The 23816-nt window shown below is 41.2% G+C and overlaps 1 protein-coding gene and 1 long non-coding RNA gene across 3 annotated transcripts in view; both read left to right on the top strand.

The window, feature by feature from the left end:
• Positions 1-14155, top strand: part of LOC136020639 (uncharacterized) — a 65180-nt gene extending 51025 nt beyond the window's left edge. The window contains exons 2-3 of the long non-coding RNA XR_010615430.1: positions 8901-8986; positions 13751-14155. This is a non-coding gene — a long non-coding RNA (uncharacterized LOC136020639). The remainder of the gene's footprint in view (positions 1-8900; positions 8987-13750) is intronic.
• A 5324-nt stretch (positions 14156-19479) lies between these two features.
• The window catches only part of GRID2 (glutamate ionotropic receptor delta type subunit 2), a 744966-nt gene continuing 740629 nt past the window's right edge, over positions 19480-23816 (top strand). The window contains exon 1 of one of the 2 annotated variants that reach the window (XM_065691904.1): positions 19480-19750. In XM_065691904.1, coding sequence (XP_065547976.1) covers positions 19663-19750 — 88 coding nt within the window. In that variant the 5' untranslated portion in view covers positions 19480-19662. The remainder of the gene's footprint in view (positions 19751-23816) is intronic. The other variant, XR_010615424.1, reaches the window with a different exon arrangement.

Here is a 23816-nt window from a genome sequence, read left to right as displayed (position 1 = left end):
TGACTTTTCTTTTCATGTTATTGTCTGTACTCAGAGAAAGCCCAAAGGCCTGCCGCTTCCCCTAACTTTTCCTGTGCAACCCAAACTTTTTTTGGTTTATTCCCCTGGGCTAGTGTTCCAGGCCCATTTAAGACTAATAGGTATGTACGTGTGTAACTGAGTGAATGAGCTGAAGCCAGAGAGAGTGTTGCAAATGCACCTGTGGGTCTGTAGTCCTTCTGTTACTTAGGTTAATGCGTTCTATGAGAAGAAGCTGATAGAAAGGAGCATCTGATCCCAGGGAGCTAGCAGTGCTAAGTTTTTATAAACAATAAACATAAAGAAGTCAGAGGAAAAACCCTGCCTGTGGAATTCCCAGTGATGTTTCCACAAAGGCATTTTATCAGTAACCACACACAATATCAGACTCTGATGGTATTTGTGAAGGATCTGTGACAAACACATTGGGCAGATCTGAACTTTTCTAATATCTATGTAAAGTGATGATCCCGCCATGGGAAGTGAAACCAAGAATAATTAAAGAAAATGTTTTCTAACATTTCTGTTTCTGTGATTACAGCAAAGCCTTCCTAAGTACTGTTGTTTGAATTTTAATCAAATAAGTTAATACAGCATCAATAGACCTAACTGTGCACATCTCCCATGAACACAGATCATTCTGTCACCTATTTAGATAGAGCTAAGTACTCTATCTAAATAGAGCAGTGGGGAACAACTGAAAAATTGACATAACTATGTAGAAGGCCAGTATGGAATGTCTGAGGTCTAATCTGAGGATTAGAATAAAGAATTTAAAATTGAGAGGAATGTGGAAATACTAAGAGAAGCCGATGAAGCTATCTGACCTATTACGAATCGGTTCAGCTTTCTGAACCATCTGTGGGACATTGAGGAGAGACTCTGCAAAGAAACATTTCAGGCAAAAAATCATTTCAGCTTGGGCCCTATGTACAGAAATGAATACTGCTTAGGGAAGCTTGGGACATCTTGGAGAGGTACAGTCTTTTTAAAGCAAAACTCTTCTCTTCTTCCCTAGCTAGACTTTCACGCACTCAGTTCTAACAGAAAATCGTGAACTTACAAGAAGTGACTCTATATGTTAACACTTGAGATTATTTAGGTCTGTCTAAAAAATCTGGTATTTTCCAAACTCTGAAGGAATGAGGCAGCTAAGGAAGAAATCAATTTGCTGACAAACCTGTTAAAAATGTTGACTGACTGTGGCAACTTGAGAAGTTTAAATTAAGCACGGAATTAGTATTTGGAGAAAGCATAAAGTTTAGACACATGCCTTTCTGAGACTAAGAGAATTCTGGGTGAGCAGGACTAAGTTTTCAAAGTACACATGTAAAAAATGTAAAGTAAAAATACAGGATCCAGTTACTAAAGTAATTTTGCGCACTGAAGGAACACCAAAAATTGACAGCTTTGAGTGAAATTAATACATCAACTGAAAGGAATCAAAGTCTGAAAGTGGAAAAAATTATGTGGAAACAGTCTGATGTACCTAGATAAGCTGTTAAAATGTCAGCCAAGTATTACATTAGCAAAATATGTATCCTCATAATTGTCAGGGTCCCGCACCTACTTGTAAGTATTTTTGGTGACTAAAGGAGCATTGCTAGACATAAAAGACAAATCTAAATAATACATAAAAATAAATCTTTTTGATTTTTATTGAACAGATTTTATTTATGGTACTTACCATTAAATTTGCAAGGAAAAAGTATATTGATACATAACTTTTTTTTCCCCCATCCAATTAGCTTGTTATTTTACCTGTCTTTTTTTTTTTTTTTTTTTTAAAGTAATGTGTGAGGTTTGTGGACCTATGATTCTTCTATGTTCTTGATTTGCTGTTGACCAGAGTATATTTGTATTTTAGCCAGAGTTATGAGTAGAAGCACTGAAGTATGTAGAAGATGAATTCAGCAAACTTTAATGAGAGGAGAAGCCTTAAGGAGCATTTCTGGGCTGAGAAAAAGAGACCAGGAGCAGAAGTCATACTTCTAAATGCTGTTTAATTGATGTTGTACATTTATAATTTCCATGATCATCAACTTCTTTAATATGGCAGGACAGCTGAGCAATGACATTTCTTTTAGAGAAATTAAATACTTCAGGGGTATCCCATTACCTTTCAGTGTACACTGTATGCCTTTCCAGGATCAGAGATCAAGTTCTGGATTTTTAACTAACATCATTCTGTTGCTGATTAATGAAACTAGTTGCTTCATGTTCTGAAGAGGAGCAGTTTAAGTTTGCAGTTCAAATAAAAATCAGAACATTTCAAGGAATTTATGAATGTTTAAAGTAAAACTTTGATTCCTGCTTTACATGGTAGATCACATTAAGACATGTTTCATATAATGAAAACAAACTAAAATTCAAAGAAAATGTTTGGTTGCTGAAATGTGCATACGTATATATAAGTGTATATGTATTTATGTGTGTGTATGTATATAAATATAAATTTTAAAAATTGTTTTTTGACTTGTGAAATATTAATGCTCTCAATTTTAGCTGAGGTTTTGCTTCATTTCATTTCTTTATTATTTTGTGTGGTATGTGAGATATACGTTAAAACTAATATTTGCATGCCTTATTGAAAGCAGATGGAAGTTCTTGAAATATTGAGGGAGAGGACTTTACTGTTGATGTTACAGGGTGATGTTACAGGCTGTAGTTTTGCTCTTCTGCCTTTTTGGTGGCTTTTAAATTCAAAATTATGTAAGCATATGTTTGACTTTCAGAATTTTTGTTCAGGAGGTTTTGATGGACTCTCAAATATACTGTGTCTTTCACGGAAGTTGTAGGGTTTTCCCTATAAAGCAAATGGTCTTTGCTTGGTTCCCTAGCCAGACAGTATAACATTTTAATATTTAAATATCCAAAGTATCAAGCACAGAAAGAAATTTACTATTAAGAAAACTTCTAGCTAGAACTGAAAGCTATCTCAACATAAATGGAACTACCCCAGGTAAATTCAAAGCCAGTAACAAATTGTGTTTATGTTATATATTGTGTATTAGAACAGTGCAGGTAAAGTTACCTTAACTTTAGAATTTTTCTAAGGTTCAGTGATAGTATTCCAGACTGGGATAGTTTTGTAGTTGGAAATAGGTTTTCTTTCTAAAGAAACCTCACATCTGCTCTCAAATGTGCAATGTTTGTAAAGAAATGTAAATTTAAATTCAAAGTACATAGAAATACTGACTTGGAGGTAAACATTTGCCCATCCACTGTAGGTACATTTTTGCCTCATTTTTAACTCTGACCCACGATTGAATTACAAAACATGACATACTTAGAAAGCAGATTATCCGAACATTTGTGAATATATTTAAATTTTCATAATCACACAGGCAAAACCCAATTAAATAACTTTGCCTTTTATATTACCATGTTGTTTGTTACATACCATTATTTAAAAAAAAGGCTTATAATGCTGAGCAGGTACTGTTAAAAATAGCATAGAAACTTATTTGACACAGACGGTTTTCACATAAAGTATGCTTCAATAACTCTGAGATTGTTAGAAATCTCCAAGCGAAGTATTTCCCTGAAAACTGGAGAGATAGAGGTCTCCTGTGTGATAGTCTAAATGGTATCATATATGTCACTAATCAGATGAAATGCTTTGGAGGGGGGTTTCCCCCTTATTTGAGGCTAAGATGCATGTTTTGGAATGTGTGTGGGGAGGTTCAGTCGTATGAGGATGCATATACAAAAGATTATTTTGTTTAAAAATAAAAACAACTGAAAGTTTCCCTACAGATATAGTTTATCATTAACACTTAATCTTTATTAATAGTTTTTAGTCCTTTTTTTTTTTTTTTTCGTAGCACAGCATTAGCTCTGCCTATGGCACCATTCTTCAGCTTTTTCTCTCTAATGATTTTTCAGACTGACTTCTACCAAGGGGTGGAAATTGTACAAATGGGAAAGAGCAATAGGGAGTGTAACTTGTTGCTAAACACCGACCTTGTTTCTGTCTCCCTGGCAATTTTCCTCTCATAAAGCATTCGTGTTCCTCCTCCTGATGTACAAAAAGGATCTGAAACAAAGGATAGTTGCTTTGATATTAGGCTGGAGTTCGGGAAGAAGTCTGTATGTTACATACTGGTTTTCCTTTGAACAGTTATGACCTGCTGGAGATATGTCAAGTTGGAGATGGGCTCTTGTACTGACTCTTATTGCAAACTCTTATAAAGACCAGCTGAATATACTTTTGATTCTTTCATGTCAGTCTTTGATTTCCTCTTTTGTTTTTTTAAAGTAAGATGAGTGCACATCTTTGTCTTTTGCCTTATGTCTCAGCACTTTTAAAACCAAAGTTGAAATCACACAACAGTTTCAGTGCCACTAGCTCACTCTGCCATGGCAACTTGGGTGTAAAACCTAAAAAGAAAAACAAGTGGGGCTATTTCTACTATACATGGATTTGGCATGTAACACAAGCAGCCTGTTTCACAGATGTTTTCAGTGTTTAAGTCTCTGTTCTTCCTGTAATTAATCTTAAATCTTACCACGTGCATCCTCAACAACAAATAAAGAAGTTAAAAAAAAAAAGGACACTCCAGAATAACTGCTACTTCTATGGAAAAGGCTGTGAAAGTAGAAGGTCCAAATTATATCATATGCAAGTATGGCCTAAGCAGAGAGTCAATCTCCCTTAGAAAGTGGGACAGCTCTGTCAGGAGAAACTTGGATGCCTTGTTTAAACTGCATACCAAGGAAGAGTACTGATGTCCTAGCACTGGATTTTCACCCTTGCTGTGTCGGGCTCGAATATTCCTTCTGCAAGTAATAGAGGAGCAAAGAGAGGTGCCATGTTTGACCTCGTGCTCACTAACAGGGAAGGGCTTGTTGGAAATGTGACAAGGCAGCCTTGGTTGCAGCAATCACGAGATGGTCGAATTCGAGATCCCCAGGACAGTGAGAAGAGCATGCAGAGCAAGCTCACTGCCCTGGACTGCAAGAGAGCAGACTTTGGCCTCTTCAGGAACCTGCTTCAGGGATATAGCCCTGGAGGGCAGGGTGGGGCCCCAAGACTCTTGGTTGATATTCAAGGATCATCTGCTACAAGCACAGCAGTGTTGCATCCCAACTAGAAGGAAGTGCAGCAGGAGGGCCAGGAGACATCCATGGATGGATAAGGAGCTGCTGAGAAAAATTCAAAGGAAAAAAGAGGCTTATAAAAGGTGGAAGCAAGGACAGGTAGCCTGGGAAGAGTACAGGGATGTTGTCCGGGAAGCTAGGGACCAGATTAGGAAAGCTAAGGCCCAGTTAGAATTAAACTTGGCTAGGGATGTTAAGGATGAAAGGAAGGGATTCTGTAAGTATGTAGTGAATAAAAAAGAGACTAGGGACAACGTAGGTCCCCTCCAGAAGCTATCGGGAGAACTGGCTACCCTGGACTTGGAGAAGGCTGAGGTTCTTAATGACTTCTTTGCCTTGGTCTTCACTGGCAAAGGCTCTGACCACACCACCCAAGTCTTGGAAGGCAGACATGGGGACTGTGAGAATGAAGACCTTGGGCCCACTGTAGGAGAGCATCTGGTTCAAGACCATCTTAAAAACCTGAATGTGCACAAGTCCATGGGACCTGATGAAATCCATCCATGGGTCCTGAAGGAGCTGTCAAATGAAGTTGCTAAGCCACTGGCCATCATATTTGAAAAATCATGGCAGTCAGGTGAAGTTCCCGATGACGGGGAAAAAGGGAAATATAACCCCCATTTTCAAGAAGGGGAAAATGGATAACCCACGGAACTACAGACCAGTCAGTCTCACCTCTGTGCCTGGCAAAATCTTGGAGCAGATTATCCTGGAAGGCATGCTAAGGCACATGAAAAACAACAAGGTGCCTGGTGACAGCCAGTACGGCTTCACTAATGGGAAATCCCGCCTAACCAATTTGGTGGCCTTCTATGATGGGGCTACAGAACTGACGGACAGGGGTAGAGCAGTTGATGTCAACTACCTGGACCTGTGCAAAAGCGTTTGACGCTGTCCCACACAACATCCTTATCTCTAAATTGGAGAGATATCAATATGATGGATGGACCACACAGTGGATAAAGAACTGGCTGGATGGCCGCACACAAAGAGTTGTGGTCAATGGCTCCATGTCCAGCTGGACAACAGTAACGAGTGGTGTCCCTCAGGGATCGGTGTTGGGACCGGTCTTGTTCAACATCTTTGTTGCTGACATGGACAGTGGGATTGAGTGCGCCCTCAGCAAGTTTGCCAACGACACCAAGCTGCGTGGTTTGGTTGAAATGCTGGAGGGAAGGGATGCCATCCAGAGGGACCTTGACACGCTTGTGAGGTGGGCTGATGCCAGCCTTAAGAAGTTTAACCATGCCAAGTGCAAGGTCCTACACCTGGGTCGGAGCAATCCCAGGCACAGCTACAGTGGTGGGCAAAGAAGAGATTCGGAGCAGCCCTGTGGAGAAGGACCTGGGGGTGTTGGTCAGTTAGAAAATGAACATGAGCCAGCTTCAGTGTGTGCTTGCAGCCCAGAAAGCCAAGTGTATCTTGGGCCGCATCAAAAGGAGCGTGACCAGCAGGTCGAAGGAGGTGATCCTGCCCCTCTGCTCTGCTCTTGTGAGACCTCACTTGGAGTATTGTGTGCAGTTCTGGGGTCCTCAACATAAAAAGGATATGGAACTGGTGGAATAAGTCCAGAGGGGACTGGGCCACCTTCCATATGAAGCTAGGCTGAGAAAGTTGGGGCTGTTCAGCCTGGAGAAGAGAAGGCTGTGTGGAGACCTCATAGCAGCCTTCCAGTATCTGAAGGGGGCCTATAAGGATGCTGGGGAGGGACTCTTCATTAGGGACTGTAGTGACAGGACAAAGGGTAATGGGTTAAAACTTAAACAGGGGAAGTTTCGATTGGATAAGGAGGAAGTTCGTTCTTGTTAGGGTGGTGAGGCACTGGAATGGGCTGCCCAGGGAGGTTGTGAGTGCTCCATCCCTGGCAGTGTTCAAGGCCAGGTTGGGTGAAGCCTTGGGTAACATGTTTTAGTGTGAGGTGTCCTTGCCCATGGCACGGGGGTTGGAACTAGATGATCTTGAGGTCCTTTCCAACCCTATAACTGTCCTATGACTCTATGATATGGAACAAGTTTTGCTTTCTTTGGATGCTTTTATGTTAAATCCCTCCCTCCCTGGCTTTCTAGCAAATAGAGGAGGTCATTCCCTTATTTCTGCTCCCTTGAGTAGACCCCAGAAATCAGTTCTCACTTCATTCTACTAAAGGTCTGATTTTTATATTGAAATAATTCTCATTTCGTACCTAGGTTGATAGAAGACAAAGGTAATTACTGAAAAGTGCTTAATTCATTACTTGATTTTTTTTTTTTTTAACTCAGTTTTGCCTGCTGGACTTCACTTGTGCAGCCCTTTAATGACTATATTTAAGTAAAAGTCCAAGTTTGATAGCCTGCAAAACCACTTTCTCTTAAAAACGAGCAGCTGTTTGTATTCTATTTGTAGCGAGATTGAAATCATGCTTCTGCTTCATATTGTGCCTGGTAGTTTTGCCCAAAGTTGGGGCTAGAAGAATCTTTCTGACAAATTTTCATTGAAGTTGCTTATGCTTTGTCATTTACCAAAGTACATTTGGTTTGTTTTCATTTCCATTTAACTTTGACAGCCAAAGATGAGACATGCAGTTCCTATGGATTATTGATTTTTATGCTATGAAGAACCAATAGATAAATAATATGCCATTAAACTCCAGTGCTTCAAACTTTTATTTGGGTGTTCGGCTTTCTGTGTATGAGAAAAGCCCCTCATTTTACTGAAGCTCCCTGAAGTAGAGAGTTGAGCAGACATGTTTAATCTTCATCTAGTTGAAACTTCAACTGATTTAAAAGGGAGTCAGGTAACCAAGTCTTGATGCTAACACAAGTTTCTGGATAGGTTTAGAGTTTTAAAACGCTGAGGTGACTTCCTGCTTTCCAGTTTGTGCAAGAATTCACCTGTCAAAAATGTTCTAAATGTAATTTAATGCAATTATTTTATTTTCCTTTGCTGGGTGCTTCTTATGTCAGTATGAAACTCATTTTGCAAGAGTGGCAGTTTAAAATGTAAAACTCCAGCTTATCAGTTAACCTGGAGAAGTCAAGGTCCACTGTTCGATGTGCCCCCATTAGCTATCCTTTGCTCCTTTAAGCATTTGCACTATGCTTCCTTGCAAATGCTTGAGGAGTAATGTATATTAAATAAGCAAAACTCATATGTTTGTGCAAATATGTCACCATGTCTGTATATGTGAAAAAAGAGTAAAAGGGGGAAATAATAACACAGTATTTACCTCCAGTAAAGCAGAACTTACTGCACCCGAATAACTTTTTGGTACCCAAGAGAAGTACGCAATCAGGCCACAGATATTCAGGCTAAATGGTTTACAGCTTTTGAGATAAGTAGCTCCTGTCAGTAGAAGTCCATTCAGATTTGTGTATGTAATGAGGTTCATAAAACACGTAATTGTTTATCTACAAGAATAATTTGTATGCATTTGCAGTGTTGAACTACTTGAAGAATTATCTAATAAAGTAATTAGAATGTGGAGGTTTTTTTTAAGGTCCGTTAAGTGCTCAGCTTTTTCAAACTTTATTAAGCATTTGAATTACGTTGTTATACGGTAACATATGTAAGCATTCTGTTTATTAACCTCCCCCTTTTTCCATAGTCAAATGACCAATAGATATACTGAATGTTATTGAGCCATTCATTACTCTTTGACAATATTGCTGTCGATATCTTCTTTCATGAGACTGAAGTGAGAAGTTTTATGGAGTACCTTTTGCAGTGGGAGGGCTCTTAACCATTGGGGTGTGGAAAGTATTCTCTTTGAGTAACACTGTTGTCACTACTTGCTTTTTCAGAATAGATGACAAATTTGAAAGACGAAAGACTACAGAATGAGGCATTTGTCATCATCCCTGGTGGTAAAACTGTTTTCAGCCAACTGGTAGGTGCTCAGAAACATACTTTACTGGTCACCTAAAAGTATACTGACCACCTGCTTATTTTTTGTGAATTGTTTATTGTTTGAGCTGATGAAAAAGAGACAGACATTAAAGAGGAAAAGTGAAAGGAGATTAAAAAACATAGAGAACAGTAACAGTTGGAAAGCTTGTAATATAAATGGATAGTGTTGAATGTATTTGTGTGTGTGATGGGGATGATGCACTAGCATTCAGTATCTGGAGTCATCCAAAACACATTTTACAGTCATGCTAATAGGAATTGTTTCAATTTATCAGCATGAATTCACTAATGTAAAGAAAACGTTTATCCTAGTCAAAATAGAAAATGCAGCTTTTTCTTTTCAAAATTCACTTGTTAGTAATTCTAAGTAAATGAAGTAGGCATCAACAAAAAGTAGGTCATAATAGGATGATAATTTTTTTTTTTTCCATCTACTGTAGGGTTTTATTAGAATCGTATGCTTTCAAGAGGCTCTTTGAAAGGAAGTCTTTCTGACTGGCTTTCATTGAAACAGTAACACTTCAGAGTTATGTGGCCTTTCCAGTCCTGTTGGGATGGTTATATAGGGTAAATATTACATGAAAAGCACTTGTAGAAGCCAGGTCCAACTGAGAAAAATAGGTTGTTTATTTTAATTTTAGGTACTGTACAGACAAAATTGTATTACCTTAAAAATCACCACAAATAATTTATCATGTTAGTTAGGCACTTTCTTCCTTGCCATATCATCAGATCTAATGGTGTTTTCTTAATTTATGACAGAAATACAGTGGAATAAGGTAAATGTCAACTATAATGATGCTGTTTGTTATGATGAAAACACAGAAGGAAATTATGTTTAATGCATCAAAGCAAGAAATTTCAAATAGGTCATTTCAGCTACCTTGACTTAATATTTCTTTTGGGTAGAAAGAATGAGGGAAAGGTGAGGAATTATTATTGAAAATGACTGTAAAAATGTGTGTCATAAAAAATGGTTAAAGATTCTTAGATATGGAAATATATTTCTCTCATAGATGAAGGACATGTGAACTTTTTCAGAGAAAGTTCCTTCTGTCATGGAGAATTGTTTGACTTTTCACAGAGAGATGATTTATACAGATCTAAAAGTTAGCAGTCATCTTTCTGTACATGGGTCTTCATTTGCTTCAGTTAGCCCTTGTTTTCTGGAAAGGCCTAGCACCAATAATTGCACTGAACAGTAAATCTTGGGCAAGACAAAAGGCTTATTTTGTACTATGGATTTTTTTTAAAAGGATAGCACACAGAAAGTAGTGTCCACCATAGTTCAGATCCTGTGTTACAACAACTTATCAAACGTTTCTGGAATCATGATGTTAAAACCATGTGCAAGTTGACAGGTAAAAGTAATTTTTCTCATGTTGCTGCCTCTGCTCAAAAGAGACTAGATGCTGTTCAGATGCATCCAGGAAGGAGAGTGGATAGTTTTGGTGGGGAGTTTTCTGTAATGCAGCTTGAGAAATTCAAATCCATCTTTGGATTTTATGACATATGACCTTCAGAATATGCTTGACACTCTTATTTCCTTTCCTCTTGGGGAAGGAGACTCAGGGTTTTTTTGTGTAATCAGATTGTACTATATTTGTGGTGAGGACTGTTTTGCTATGCATTTTGTGCTGTATCTACCACAATGAAATCTTAATCTTGTTAAAATTCCCAATATAACACTAATGATTACTACTAAATAAAGATGCAATAGAAAAATATGTACAGCTTTACAGGTGCCAGCTTAACTACAGTGTTAAATAACTAGCAATGCCTGCACCATTTCTCTTTCACAAATAATTAAGTCATATTTCTTTTAAACCACTAAGTTTAACAGGCTTCCTGCTAACTTTTTCATGTAAGTAGAAGAATCTAACATGTCAGGCTTTCCCCTGATTGAACCATGGGCTCACAAGAGCAACAATAATTCTATTTTCCAATACTAAGCTTTTCAAACTATCCCTTCCACTGCCTGCAGTAGTAAAGATTGAGCTGATTCTGGTCTTCCGTGATACAAAGCAAATAGGCAGCATGTGGTATTTCTGGTTCAGTGACAACTTCTGACTGGCCTTTCTTTCAGTGTCACAGTTGAAACTCCCTTCTCTCTTCTCAGCAGCAGTGAAGATGTAGAATGAGATCAATTAAAATAGTTTGCTCTTGGTTGGCTTTTTCACTCCATACAGCATCCCGAACAGCCTGTTCTTCAGCTGCATGACAGTAAAAGGCTACATGAAGAGCTACTTGTATTCAAACTGTGACTTCACCATGCTCTGCCACCGCCCTGCTGCCTTACTTTCATCAAAGCTTTTCAACAGATTCCTCTCCACTATAGCTCATCATGTTCTCAGAGCTAGTTTTCCAGCCTTCATGACTTCTCCTCCTTTGTGCACACCTTCCCCAGTGACTGGTGTATTTGGGATGGTGGCTTCTTCACAGAATATAGTAAGCCCTTGTTCTGGTTTTATTTGGCCTGAACCTGTGGCTAGAATGAGCCAGAAGTCATTAATGGTTATTGGCAGAGGAGCTAGGATGATGGAGAGACATCAGACAGAAAACACACACACACCATCCTTCATCATTTGTGAGGAGTGCTATCTCTGTATTTGCTGTTCATACCCTACCGAAGCTCTTTCATCTGACTGAACACTTCCCATGCTGAAGTAATTCCTATCCTGCTGCCATTCGAAGATTCACAGGCAGAAACCGTAGCTGGGGCTGCAGGTGTCAACATGTTCCCTTCTTGTCCTGGTTCACCTACTGGCTTTCTCCACAGTTTTGTGACTTGCTTTTCACTTGGCATAATTGTGAGGTGACTTTGCGTCTCAGCCTCCTATAGCACTTGAAGGGAAAGGAAAGAAGGGGTAAAGGGAAGACAGCAGCAAGGGCCATGATTGTGAAATGTGGTGAATAATAGAAGGGGTATAATAAAGACAGGGAGCTGGGTGTTTACAGAGACAGAGAAGGATTTGTCTTTAAAAGGATTTGTCTTTAAAAGAATTTGGCTTGATACTTAATACTCACTGGGCTGATGAAGCAAGAGAAGGGAGAGTTTATTCTGGTTTTTTTTTTATCTAGATAAAATTGAACAGGTGTTTACATATATAGCTCAAAGCATGGCATTCTCTGCTGTGCCAAATACATGAATGACTTGACACCATTCCTCTTTCTGATTTTGTTTTCTTAAAGTTTTGTTGTTTTGGGTTTTGATTCTTTTTTCGCTGTTCAGATTACACCCAAGAAGTCTTACTGCTATTAAGGTACTGTGTCCTCCCTCCAGTAGCATAACAGCTTCTAAGCAAGGTACATAACAGGCTGGTTCAGGCAACACAGGAGATGTCTAAACAGGAGTTGAAATAGGAGCAAAATAAATGTACATCAACAGCAGTCCCTGATAATTCACTCGGATAACATTGGTTTCTTTAAGGGTTGACTTTATAACTACTTTGAGTTTTGTGTAGTGGCTAAAGTATAATACACAAATATGCAAGTATACTCAATAATGTAATTTTAAAAGAGCAAAAAGCTTTGAAATCCTTGCTATGTATTGCACAAAATATTTTTGATTTCTTCTGCCCAGCAGAATAACTCTTGATTCTGGTTTGGTATTTGTTCCTTTTGTGATAAGACATTTAATACTAAATCATGTACTGTCTGTTGCAATGCAGTAAGTATTTAATGTTCTGTTTATTTGTATAATGGCCAAATGAAATCACTTTTTATCTATTTATCTGCATGTGCACACACACACACTTGCAGATATTCACACATTCACATGTTTAAGCTGGAAAAGCAGAATGAAGAAAACTGGGAAAAAACATGTAATACTTTGTATTTGAAAAATGAACTAATTTGGTCCTCAAACTAATCCATCAACTAGAGACAAGATTATCCTTATTATTCAGTAGTGGTGACAGAGTGCATGTGTCACTAAAGGTGTGACAGGACAGATGGAGTCAATGTCTGGGCCACCACTTGGAATTCAAATGGTCCTGTTAACTTGGACCTCTTTCATAATACAGAGAACAACCTTAAAGCTGGCAGTAGGCTAAAGCTTTCATTTAAAGGTTATTTGGTGGTCACTGAAGCAAGTTATTTCCTAATGGACAGATGTCCTCTTAACTAAAGCCCTCCCAGATGACTTCTTGTTTGAAGCTATGCCAGGTATGGCAAAGACTGAGTAGATATGTCAACTGAAGCAACCTGTCAGAGCTAGTAGCTTTTGCTGAGAGTCTGGGCACCAGCTCAGTGGCAGAGGAAAATATTCTCGTTGCATAGGATCTCTTGGTAGGTCTGTCAGTCGATTGTTATATATCAGCACTTTAAGAATGCCTTGTCTGTGGATGGGGGAGGGAAAGCAATTCAAATTGAGGGCTATTTGTCTGTTTGTGTTTTTAAAATTGGGGAAACTCAGCGTTATGTAGATTGAAATAGCATTACTCTGTAAGTTAGGGGGTGGAGGCTTCATAAATTAGGAGGTTGATAGTCTTACTATCATGAAAGCAAGGCCAGCCAAGTTTTAAAGTTAGGCAGATCTTATCACAACCTACATCATAATAATCATAAATAACAAGAATTAAAGTATTCTTAATGATAATGTTTTTTTTTCATCATCACACGTAAATTAGGATACGATCTGGGAACGGCATCCTTACAGGGAGATCCTGTTTCCTCTTAAGTGTCTCTCTGCAGGGAGCTGCCTATACTGATCCAGTTGCCATATCTGCTTTTTCTCTTTTAGCGTTCTAGTACTGAAGTTGTTGTGGGGTCCTGCATTTCATCCATAATGTTACTGTTTGGTGACAAGTCAGAACTTGCAAATGCTGTTTGAAGAGAGGAAAAAGCATGTGCTTCCACACAGCCATCAAAGAAATATGGAGATTCACAGAATTACTGTTAATTTTCCTGTCACAAGCTTTCACTTAAAAAAATGACCACAAAGACTTGAAGAAGATGACAACGCTGCAATGAAAATGAAAACAAATGGCATTAGAAGCCCAGAAACAGAAACCAATCTTAGCAATAGTAGGTGGGCCTTCCTGGCCTTTCTCCCATGTTCAGATGGTATCAATAACAATTTGGGGGTGACTGTTATATATTTGTGATTAATGGTTCTCTCCTGTAACAGATGATCTGTTCTTTTTAATCCCACCTCTTCATGCAATAATATTAAACTGTTTTATGGAAGAGAGGGGAGTAAATTAGAACCAAGTAAAAAAAATGTTATTTTTTCATGGCCAGTTGGCATGCTGGAATTCACTGTTACAGAAGGTCACTGAACTTAATGTTGTTTGGTTTTTTTTTTTCCTTTTATATTTATTTTAATTTTAGGGTAATTCTGTGACTGTTAATGAGATGTATAACTATGCAAGTGATGATGAAAAGGTAAATTGAATATAGAACTCCAAGATAAGAGGTGATGGCTTACTCCGGTCAGGAAAGAACTTCTCCTTTCTCTCTTTCCCACTGTGCACAGCACAGACTGGTGGGATGTGTGCATACTGGTTTATTGCTTGTTTGGGTTTTTTTTTCTTCTGAAGTAATAACTTATGGGCCTCCTTCGAAGGAGGTGATCCTGCCCCTCTGCTCTTGTGAGACCTCACTTGGACTATTGTGTGCAGTTCTGGTGTCCTCAACGTAAAAAGGACACGGAACTGTCGGAACAAGTCCAGAGGAGGGCCACGAGGATGATCAGGGGACTGGAGCACCTTCCATATGAAGACAGGCTGAGAAAGTTGGGGCTGTTCAGCCTGGAGAAGGGAAGGCTGCATGGAGACCTCATAGCAGCCTTCCAGTATCTGAAAGGGGCCTATAGGGATGCTGGGGAGGGACTCTTCATTAGGGACTGTAGTGACAGGACAAGGGGTAATGGGTTAAAACTTAAACAGGGGAAGTTTAGATTGGATATAAGGAGGAAATTCTTTCCTATTAGGGTGGTGAGGCAGTGGAATTGGTTGCCCATGGAGGTTGTGAGTGCTCCATCCCTGGCGATGTTCAAGACCAGGTTGGACAAAGCCTTGCGTGTTATGCTTTAGTGTGAGGTGCTCCTGCCCATGGCAGGGCGGGGCTGGAACTAGGTGATCTTAAAGTCCTTTTCAACCCTAACTATTCTATGATTCTATGATTCATGAAAAATGCGTTGGAACAAATGGACCAGTGGACTAGCCTAGGGTGTAATCTCATTTCATCTCATCTCAACTTTTTTTCAGTTTAAGCAATAGCTGTGAATCATCACCCCTGGAAGTGTTCAAAAACCACATAGATGAGGCCCTCAGTGCTCTGGTTTAGTGGCGGTCTTGGCAGTCTTGGGCTAATGGTTGGACTTGATGATCTTAAAGGTCTTTTCCAACCTAGTTGATTCTATGAATATAAAGTATCAAATTCTAATGTGCAAAAGGCATGTTTAATGCTCATGTGTGGGAACAGTAAATACCTGCTATGTAATTTAGGACTGGTGTTGTAAGGCTTAGCTGTTCTGTTTATCTCCCAACACTGTAGGTTGTGAGACTTTATTAGCACTATGTTAATTTCTTTAAATACCTGAGTGATCTCCTGGGACTTCAAATTGACCAAATCAAAAGTTGACTTCTGCATGTTCATGTATGTTTGTATGGCCAACCAGATGGGAAAGGGGGCATAGCATTGTTGAAGTTAAGGCTTTAGACGAATGAAAGGCATGTGAGACTTCGATATTTAGCTATCTTACTTCTATAGCTACGATCTCGGGTCCCAAGTTGACTTGCTTCAGCTAGCAGAGTGCACTGTGTGGGTGTGAGGATATAAGCATTAGATGGTCACCTCCTCCACCACCCCCCTTCTGCATCTGTTTCACAAAAACATCTTTGCTGCTCCTCTAGGGATTGCATTAATGTGCAACACTGTAATAGTTGATCAGTGGAAACATAAGGTACATCAACCATTAACCGCATTTTAGTTAGACGGCTAGAAAAAAGACAACTACTCCCTGTTATTAGAAACATTGTTTGGTCAATGGTGGTGTTTCTCCTATAGATACTAATGGTGGAGCTGTAGTGTTGATGTAACTGAGGACATCTTGGGATGGAAGTAGTAGTGGAAGAAGAGCAGCATGGTGGAAACCTGCAAGACTAAGTTTCCAAAGTGCCTGAGGCAGCAATCACTGAAGTTCCGAGAATGGTGCTCATGGCTTATTAGAGAGCCCTGCATTCCCCCATTTTCCGCAGTACCTGTAACTCCTGTTCTGGAATTCTTCCCTCTCCCTCATTCCCCCTAACTTTCTGCAAATGCTTAGCATATGTTGAATAGAAAAAGACAGTTATTCCTTTTCACCATTTATCTCTGATACCTTGAACTAACCACACAGCATAGGATTTTTTTTCAGTATTTAAATAAATTACATCAGGTTTTGCTTTTATTTGAATTGAGGAGAATGAAAGTGAGGAAGTGCAAATGACTTTATCTCTAAGGCAGATGTATACTAACTCAATAATGTGTTCATTATTTAAAGTGAGTTTATTTAAATTTATTTTTTAAATTTATTTCAGTTGTCTTCCTCTCAAATTTTCAGGTAGTGTTTTTCACCACTGGAATTCTTATTCAGAGTTACACTCCGAAAGCATTTTTTGTTAGAGGGTATTTGTGAGCTACAAACTCTTGGCTGTGCCTCCCCCTGGCCTTTAAATATATCTACAGGCTTAAGCAAAGATTCCCATTTGTGACATTCCAGCGTGACCAGTGTAGGGTACTGGATATGCTGTAAAGAGTTAGTAAGAATAGCTGGTTTCTAGATAGGACCTCAAATTCTTAGCATTATCTAAACTGAGGATTTAAAAGTTATAGTTTTCCACAGGTTTCCATTACATTTCCTATTCAGCCTACTGTGCATTGTACATTATTAAACAGTACTGCTCTGACATGCCCCCCAAAGAAGCTAATTAACATTTCTTGTGAACTCTGTTCTTTTGTGGAAAAGTAATAATGACTCAAGCAGCTCCAAAAGTTTCTCAGATGAATCAGAATTTATTACTCGTAAAATGAATGCCCATTACACTCACTGATACTGTGCATAAATTGTCATTTATAGAAAAAAAGGGCCTTTTTTAGTGTTACGGGTAACAAATCTGTGACTTGCGCAGAGAATATGAACAAATGCAACATATGAGTAACATAATTTGTGCGACTTTTGCTGTACCTTGCTCATCAGCTATTGTTCTCTTTATGGACCTTTACTTTTGAATCTTCAAGTAAATTTTAGTTGTGATTTGTTTCTCTCAGAAGAGAGAAAGCCCATTCTAGTCAGTGAAAAGATGAGCCCTGCCTTGTGCTTTGGATCTGGCTCAAAGCTTTTTGAGTTGCCACTTTTAGGGAAGTACCCGTGTGCCAGCATCGACCTAAGCAAAGTTGAAATTGCTGCTGGCGTGTTGTTGTGGGTTTGGTTGTTGGGTTTGTTTTCTTTCTGTTTTTAGGGGTTTTTTTTGTGTGTGTATGTGGTTTTGGTGGGTTTTTTTGGGGGAGGGGGAATGGTGTTGGGATTTTTTTTTGCTTTGGTTTGGTTTGGTTTTTGTTTGAGTTTTTCTGTTTGTTTTAGCAATTCAATTTTCTTCCTCCTTAAGGCTGACTTAATTTGACTTTTCTGAAAAATCTTGTTTCTTCCTCTTGAACTAAGTACTTAAATTTTCTAGATATACAAGTGTGCCTGCTAACTAGTTCCTTGGCTCAAAGAAGACACGCAATCAGGAGAATTATGCAAGTCAGATGTGGTGAACTTAATCTAACTACTGTAACTAAGGAGATGCCTTAAGACAGGGTTCTTTCTGAAGGAAAAGGGTTGCTCAACATCCATTTAAAGTTCTAAAAGGACTCCTAAGTCTTATCAATGACTTTTGTGAATTTAGGATATAACTGCTATGTTGGAGCAACTCTGATTTCCGCATTGTGTCTCTAGTGTGACTAGAAAAAACAAAGTCAGAAGAAAGTGTATTAAGACACAAAGTGGGGATTTAAACTAGTCTATAGGAACATACTTAACGTTTCTGGGCAATTCTCTGTCTGTGTAATGGGGATAATGTATTTAACTACAGCACAAGAAGTCTGAGGATTAATCGGTTAATGAATTCCTAGTACCCTGAGCTTGAAAAGTGTGCTCTAAATGTTTTCCCATAGAAATTTCTCCACTACCTGAAAAGAGAGGAAGAAAAAAGCCAGTTCACTGCTTTAAAGAATTGTGAGAATTCTATCAAGAACACAGATAATTAAAATCATATTAATAGATTTTTAGGTCTTCATTTTCCCCTTGAGGCCAGGTGTCCCTGATTTCTATCCCTTTTTTTTTTTTCTTTTCCCCTTCAAGCAATGTCCCTGACTCAGTTGTCAAAGACCGAGAAGTAGAAGTGCCCACCTAGCTTCGAACTTGATACCTGCAGTGGAGTTACAAGGTTAAATAAATGGGGTGGTTGTCGTGTTGGTCTTTTTTTTTTTTTTTTTTTTAAGCTGAACATTACGGTTCTAAAAGATCATCTCCCCCCCCCCCTCCCCCCCCGCCACTTTTCCTCCCCTAATGTATTTTTAGGCTGTATGCACTCCTGCCTATGTCTCTTCCTTAGTCCCAGTTGAAGATTTCAAGGGAAATGAGAGCTCTATTTTGTTTCTCCCTTGTATTGCAGATAGGGGGAGGAGGTGGTTATTAGAGAGAAGCGCTCTCTGTCGCTCGTTCTCTCCGTCTCTCCCTCTCTGGCTGATAGCACTTATCTCTCGCGCTCTCTCCTTCTCCTAGGTGATCCATTTCTAGGCAACGTGCTGGCTGCTGTCGGAGCTGCCAGCTCTCTCCGCATCCCACCAGCAAAGCAAGCTCCAAAAGCAACCTGCAAACCATCATCTGCTCCTCTCCTCTGCCTCGCTCCGGTCATTCCTCCTCTCGCTCCTGCCCTGTCCAGCCACTACCTCCCGCGACAGAGACAGCACGCTGGGCTTCCTTTGCAGATTGCTTTATTTATTTTTTTTTTTCCCCTCCAGTTGTGGGAAGCAATTTTTCTAAGCGAAGGGTTTGGGGGGGAAACCTCTGCATTACTATCTGCATTACCTTGAAGTTCACTTTGTTTTTTGGCCTCCGGTGGAGGCTTTTCCTGCAGGAATCTGGTTGCTGGAAGCGGGATCGGCTGCTCTCCCGGTTGCCCGCTCCTCCCCCCTCGCTGAGGGCGAGCTCTTTGCTGCGGGTTCCCGGGGCTTCTCCAGGGTTTGTGTGTGTGCTTCTGTGTGCGTGTCTGCGCGCGTGTGTGTGTGTGTGAGCGTGTGCGTGGCGTGGGTTGGAAGTTGCTGTGCAGCAGCCGGGACCGAGCGGATCCCTGGACCCGGCTGAAGGATGGGGATTGTCTGACCGGCAGCAGCGGCTGCTGCCCGCGGCGGCGCCCGGGCTGGATGGATTTGCTGCCGGCGCTCCCAGCAACTCCGGTGCTGCCCAGGAGCCCCTCGAAGTGAGGCGGGGGCTCGCTGAAGAGCGAGGCGCTCCCAGCCCCGAGCTCGCTCCCTGCCCAGCCGCGGCTCTGCGCCGGCCACCGGGATTTACACGCTCCTCCGGCGGCACATCAAACTCTTGGGTTTCCTGCGCCGCGCTATCTTCCGCGGTGGCACCGCTTGGCGAAGAGATCTGTTGTTACAAAGCCTGGACCTCCAGAGGAGATGGAAGTTTTCTCCCTCATCCTGGTCGTGTCCGTCTGTTGGACTCGAACCTGGAAAGCGGCGATTGCAGATTCAATCATTCATATCGGTAAGGGGGTGCTGCGACTGCTAGTGCTGCTGGACACTTTTCCAGCTCTCCTTTGCAACCTTCCCTCTCTTGGCAGGCTTCCCCTTCCCTCCCCCGCAGTCCCCGCTCTCTTTTATCCCTTGCTTTTTTTCCCTGTTTGTTCTTCTCTTATAATTGCTTTCCACCAGGATCTTGGCCGTCCTCTTTTCCCCTACCGCTCTGTGTAAAGGTTTCTTGTCGGCGGGGTATGTGCGTGCTTTAGACCTTGAGGTTTTGCGCAGCTGTTGGTCTGGGGGGAGGGGGACAGAGCTCAAGCACTTCCCCGGTCCCTCTTGCAGCCCCTCAGCTCCAGCTTGCCTTCCTCCTCCCCCGGCTCGCCCTGGGGAGGGGGAGACCCCAAGCCTTCCCGTATTGCAAAGACTCCCCCTTGCCTTTCTTAATCCCCCATCCCGCCTTCCTCCGTCGCGGCGAACAGGTGGTTTGGCACCGTGAGCGCTTCCCCTCCCGCAGGCGGACAGGGGCGGGGGGCTCCAGCCACCGCGCACCCCCCTCCCGAGCCGCTACCCCGCCGGCCAGGTGGCTGCCTCCCGCGGCCGCGGCGCCCGGGAAGGGTAGCGGTCTACCCCGGCGCCGGCGGGCGCAGGGGGGCAGCTGGAGTAATGCTATGCACAGCGCTGCCCGCGCTCCCAGCGCGGTTTCCTCCCGCCAGCCGTCTCTGTTTTCTCTCGCCATGATCCGGAGTCACCCCCGGCTCGGCAGCCCTCCTCCCCGGCGGGCGCATCCCTGGAAGCGCCGGGCCCCGCCACCGAGTGGCGGTTTGTTCCCAAGACTGGCGAGAGCGGGTCGCCCCCCTGCGCCGGCCGGGGATGCGCCAGGAGGGGAAGCAGAGGAGGGGAGAGCAAAGGAAAGGAGGGGAGGGCGCTTCCCCCTCGGCCGCTTGCCCATCTGCAGGCACCGCACGCAGGCGGAGCGGGAGCCTGGAAACGCCGGGAGCCTAGGGGGGGGCTGCCCCGAGGAAGGTGCATCTGGGGGCAGGGTCCCGTCAGCTTTTTGGGGAGGTCCCCGGGGAGGGGTCAACCCCACTATGGGGCAGCTACCGCTCCCCCCGGGGTTGGCTTTATAAATATGTCTGCCGGTGCCTGTCGTGGGGATGCGTAGCGGGTTTATGTGGAAGAGAAAGCGGGAAGAACGTTTAGAAAGCCCGGCTGCCAAGAGCTTTTCTGCAGGACACCGATATTTGGGCAGAGATGCGCCAGCCCCTACTGTATCTACCGCTCCCCCCCCCCCCCCCCAGTCCAATGGGCTACCGCTCCACTTAGGTACTGCAACTTTATAGGGGTCAGTCCTTAGGGCTTGTGTGCGACTGAAGCATCAGCTGCTGCTCAGGGGAGGCAGTGCCTTACGCCCTCCTTTTAAAGGGAGAATGACATGTTTTAAAAAATTCTTCCCAGTTGTAGACTGTTCAAGCGGCACTAGGTTACGTTTTAGGATTTCTTTCTTAAGAGCTTGTAGCACACTGCTCAGATACTAGGGTTTGGGGGGAAGTTTAGACTGCAGCAGATAAGGAGTTTCTTGGCAATCCCGTCTCCCAGTCGCTGGTTCCGGGAGTGGTGCTGGGCAGGCTTTGTGCCTCTGCACCGGCATGGGGGAGGCGATGGCTTTTCTGTTTTCCTCTTAATGACAATTTTGTTTGTTTCACTTATGGTGCACCCGTTGTACGGAAACATCACCAATGTTTTTTTATAACGCTGTTAGTGGTTAGATGCTTCAACACGGTAAATCCTTACTGAGAGCAAAATGAAATACCAAAGTAGTTGCTTCACCCACGATTAATTTGTCTTGAGAGACAGTTAGTACAGTTGACAACGGAATTACCTCTTTTATAGACTGGTTTATGTTGCCATGAAAATGGCAAACTGATAATTGTTACGCGGAACTTCAAAGATACTAAAATGAACACACTGAGAATAAATGACCTGAAATTAGGAGTATTTTAACACTAAATGGGTAGTCAGCTAAGCATTCCAACATGTACAGCTGCCAGATTATAATGTAGCCCCTAGTAACACCACTGTATTTTGTGACCTGGCTGTTCTGACCACTTTTTGTTTTCTTCCACTTGTACAGAGTAAACTTATGTGTAAAATATTTAGCTATAAATAATAAACTGTATTTAGATATAAGAGTTTGCAAAAGCAGTAGTAGGGTACTCTATGAACACATTAACTACAGGAGAATTCATAAAGCCACAGAAAAAACTAAAATGCTTGGTTCAGGGGAAAAGAAATACTACGAGAGGTAGTACTGATGCCTTAGGCAACAAACAGAATAAATGCGTTATCTTTTTCTCATTCTACAGTGCTAAGATATTCAAGTGGAAAATATTTTTGCATGTTTGGGAGGGGCAGATGGTTGTAAAAAAAAAAAAAAAAAATCAACCCTATGTTACCTGTGTGAACCCTTTTTCTGATAGCATGTACTTTTCCAGTATATCTGTCTTGCCTATGTGGTGTTTAATGTGTTTCCTGTATCGAAGTATGTTATCAACCATCTCTTAGACAATGACAAAAAATGTTACTATTCAGTGAGTAGAGATTAGCAATGTGTTGATGGCAGTGGGAGGGGTATGGTGACTGGTATTTATCTATGATATGCTTGTTCATATTCCTGTCTTGTGAATGGTTACAGCTGCTGCTTTTGATCATTAGAGCAGGTCTGTATGTGTGGAAATATGCACATTTAAAAATAAACATTTTTCTATAGCATATTTTGAACATTGGTATGGCTGCTTATATAGTATGTATGTTTCTGCTGCCCTGCTATTATAAATAGGAACTGGCAGTTCAGAAAGACTACATTAAGCACTCTCATAAAAATGTTAAAATTAATCGAGTCCACTGTAATTTTCCTTATCCCTGTACAAAAAAGGGCCAGGGTTATCATGTCAAAACAGTGCAGTTCTGTATTATACTGCTTTCTCTCAACCCATGCATTGATTGAGTAATTTCATCAGCCCCACATTACTTGATTGCTTAGAAGTTTCCTAATGATCTGTATGCCGTAGGAAGAATCTGAAAGTCGTGAGTGGAATGGCAATGATTTTGTGTTTTATGAGGCTATTCAAAAAGTCGCTCTGATTTATGTAGCTCGAAAGCTCCAAAGTCTCTGAGATTAGCCACGCTGCCTGGTATTTTCTTCATACATCAGTCGTCCCACACTCCTCTCTCCCTAAAGAGGGGTTTAGAACAGTACTTTAATTAAGCAGGGATTGGGTGGCATTCCTTGTCAACTGCACAATTTGTACATGCTTTGTATCCTCTACAGCTGATGGTCTGATGCTTTTATGTCTTACTTTGTTCTCATTTTTTTCTTCTTGACATGTACGTAGTAATACATCTGTATGTGCTTATGGATTTCCTATTTTGCCTATAGAAACATATGCAAATACGTGTGCATTATGTGCAACACAGTCACCTAGGATAGCAGTCACACAGAACAGGTACAAGATGTTTTGCTGAAAAAAATACACTAAAATATTTTTAAAGGCTAATTCAGTTCTATGCAGTTGCGTACTGCTCCTGGCTTTTTTGTTTTCAGTGGTAAGCTCAAACATATACTATATAGCTATATATACTAAATGTGTTTTTACATATATTTATACAAATTCTTTTAATAGATATTTTTATATATATACTATATATTTTTTTTTTTTTTTCTGAGGGAGAAGGCTAGATCTGCTCTTCACTTGCACATCTCAGCTTTTAGGCTTTGGAGGCCTGGACTGCTGCATTGCTTGTGTTAGAAAAGTTCCCAGCATTGCTGTGTCCTGAGTTTTGGCTTACATTTCAAGGCTCTTCTGTACCATAATAATAATATCAGGGCAATTCCAACATGGGGTCTTACTTCTGTTGATATTGATAGTGTATTTAAAATGGTGGTTTTTTTTTTTTTTTTTTTTTTTTTTGTAAGGGGAAAGGATTTTTCTAGCTTGGTGGTATGAACATCAACATTTCTCCTTGTAAGCTGGTGTACTACAGTGCGGTTCGGCTTGTATTGTGCATTGGTAATAGGAATTTAATTTGCCGTG

This window comes from Lathamus discolor, chromosome 1, assembly GCF_037157495.1.
Source record: "Lathamus discolor isolate bLatDis1 chromosome 1, bLatDis1.hap1, whole genome shotgun sequence".
In the NCBI taxonomy this organism is placed as follows: Eukaryota; Metazoa; Chordata; class Aves; order Psittaciformes; family Psittacidae; genus Lathamus; species Lathamus discolor.
Note: the sequence above shows the minus strand (reverse complement) of the source record. Positions and strands in the feature narration are given on the sequence as shown.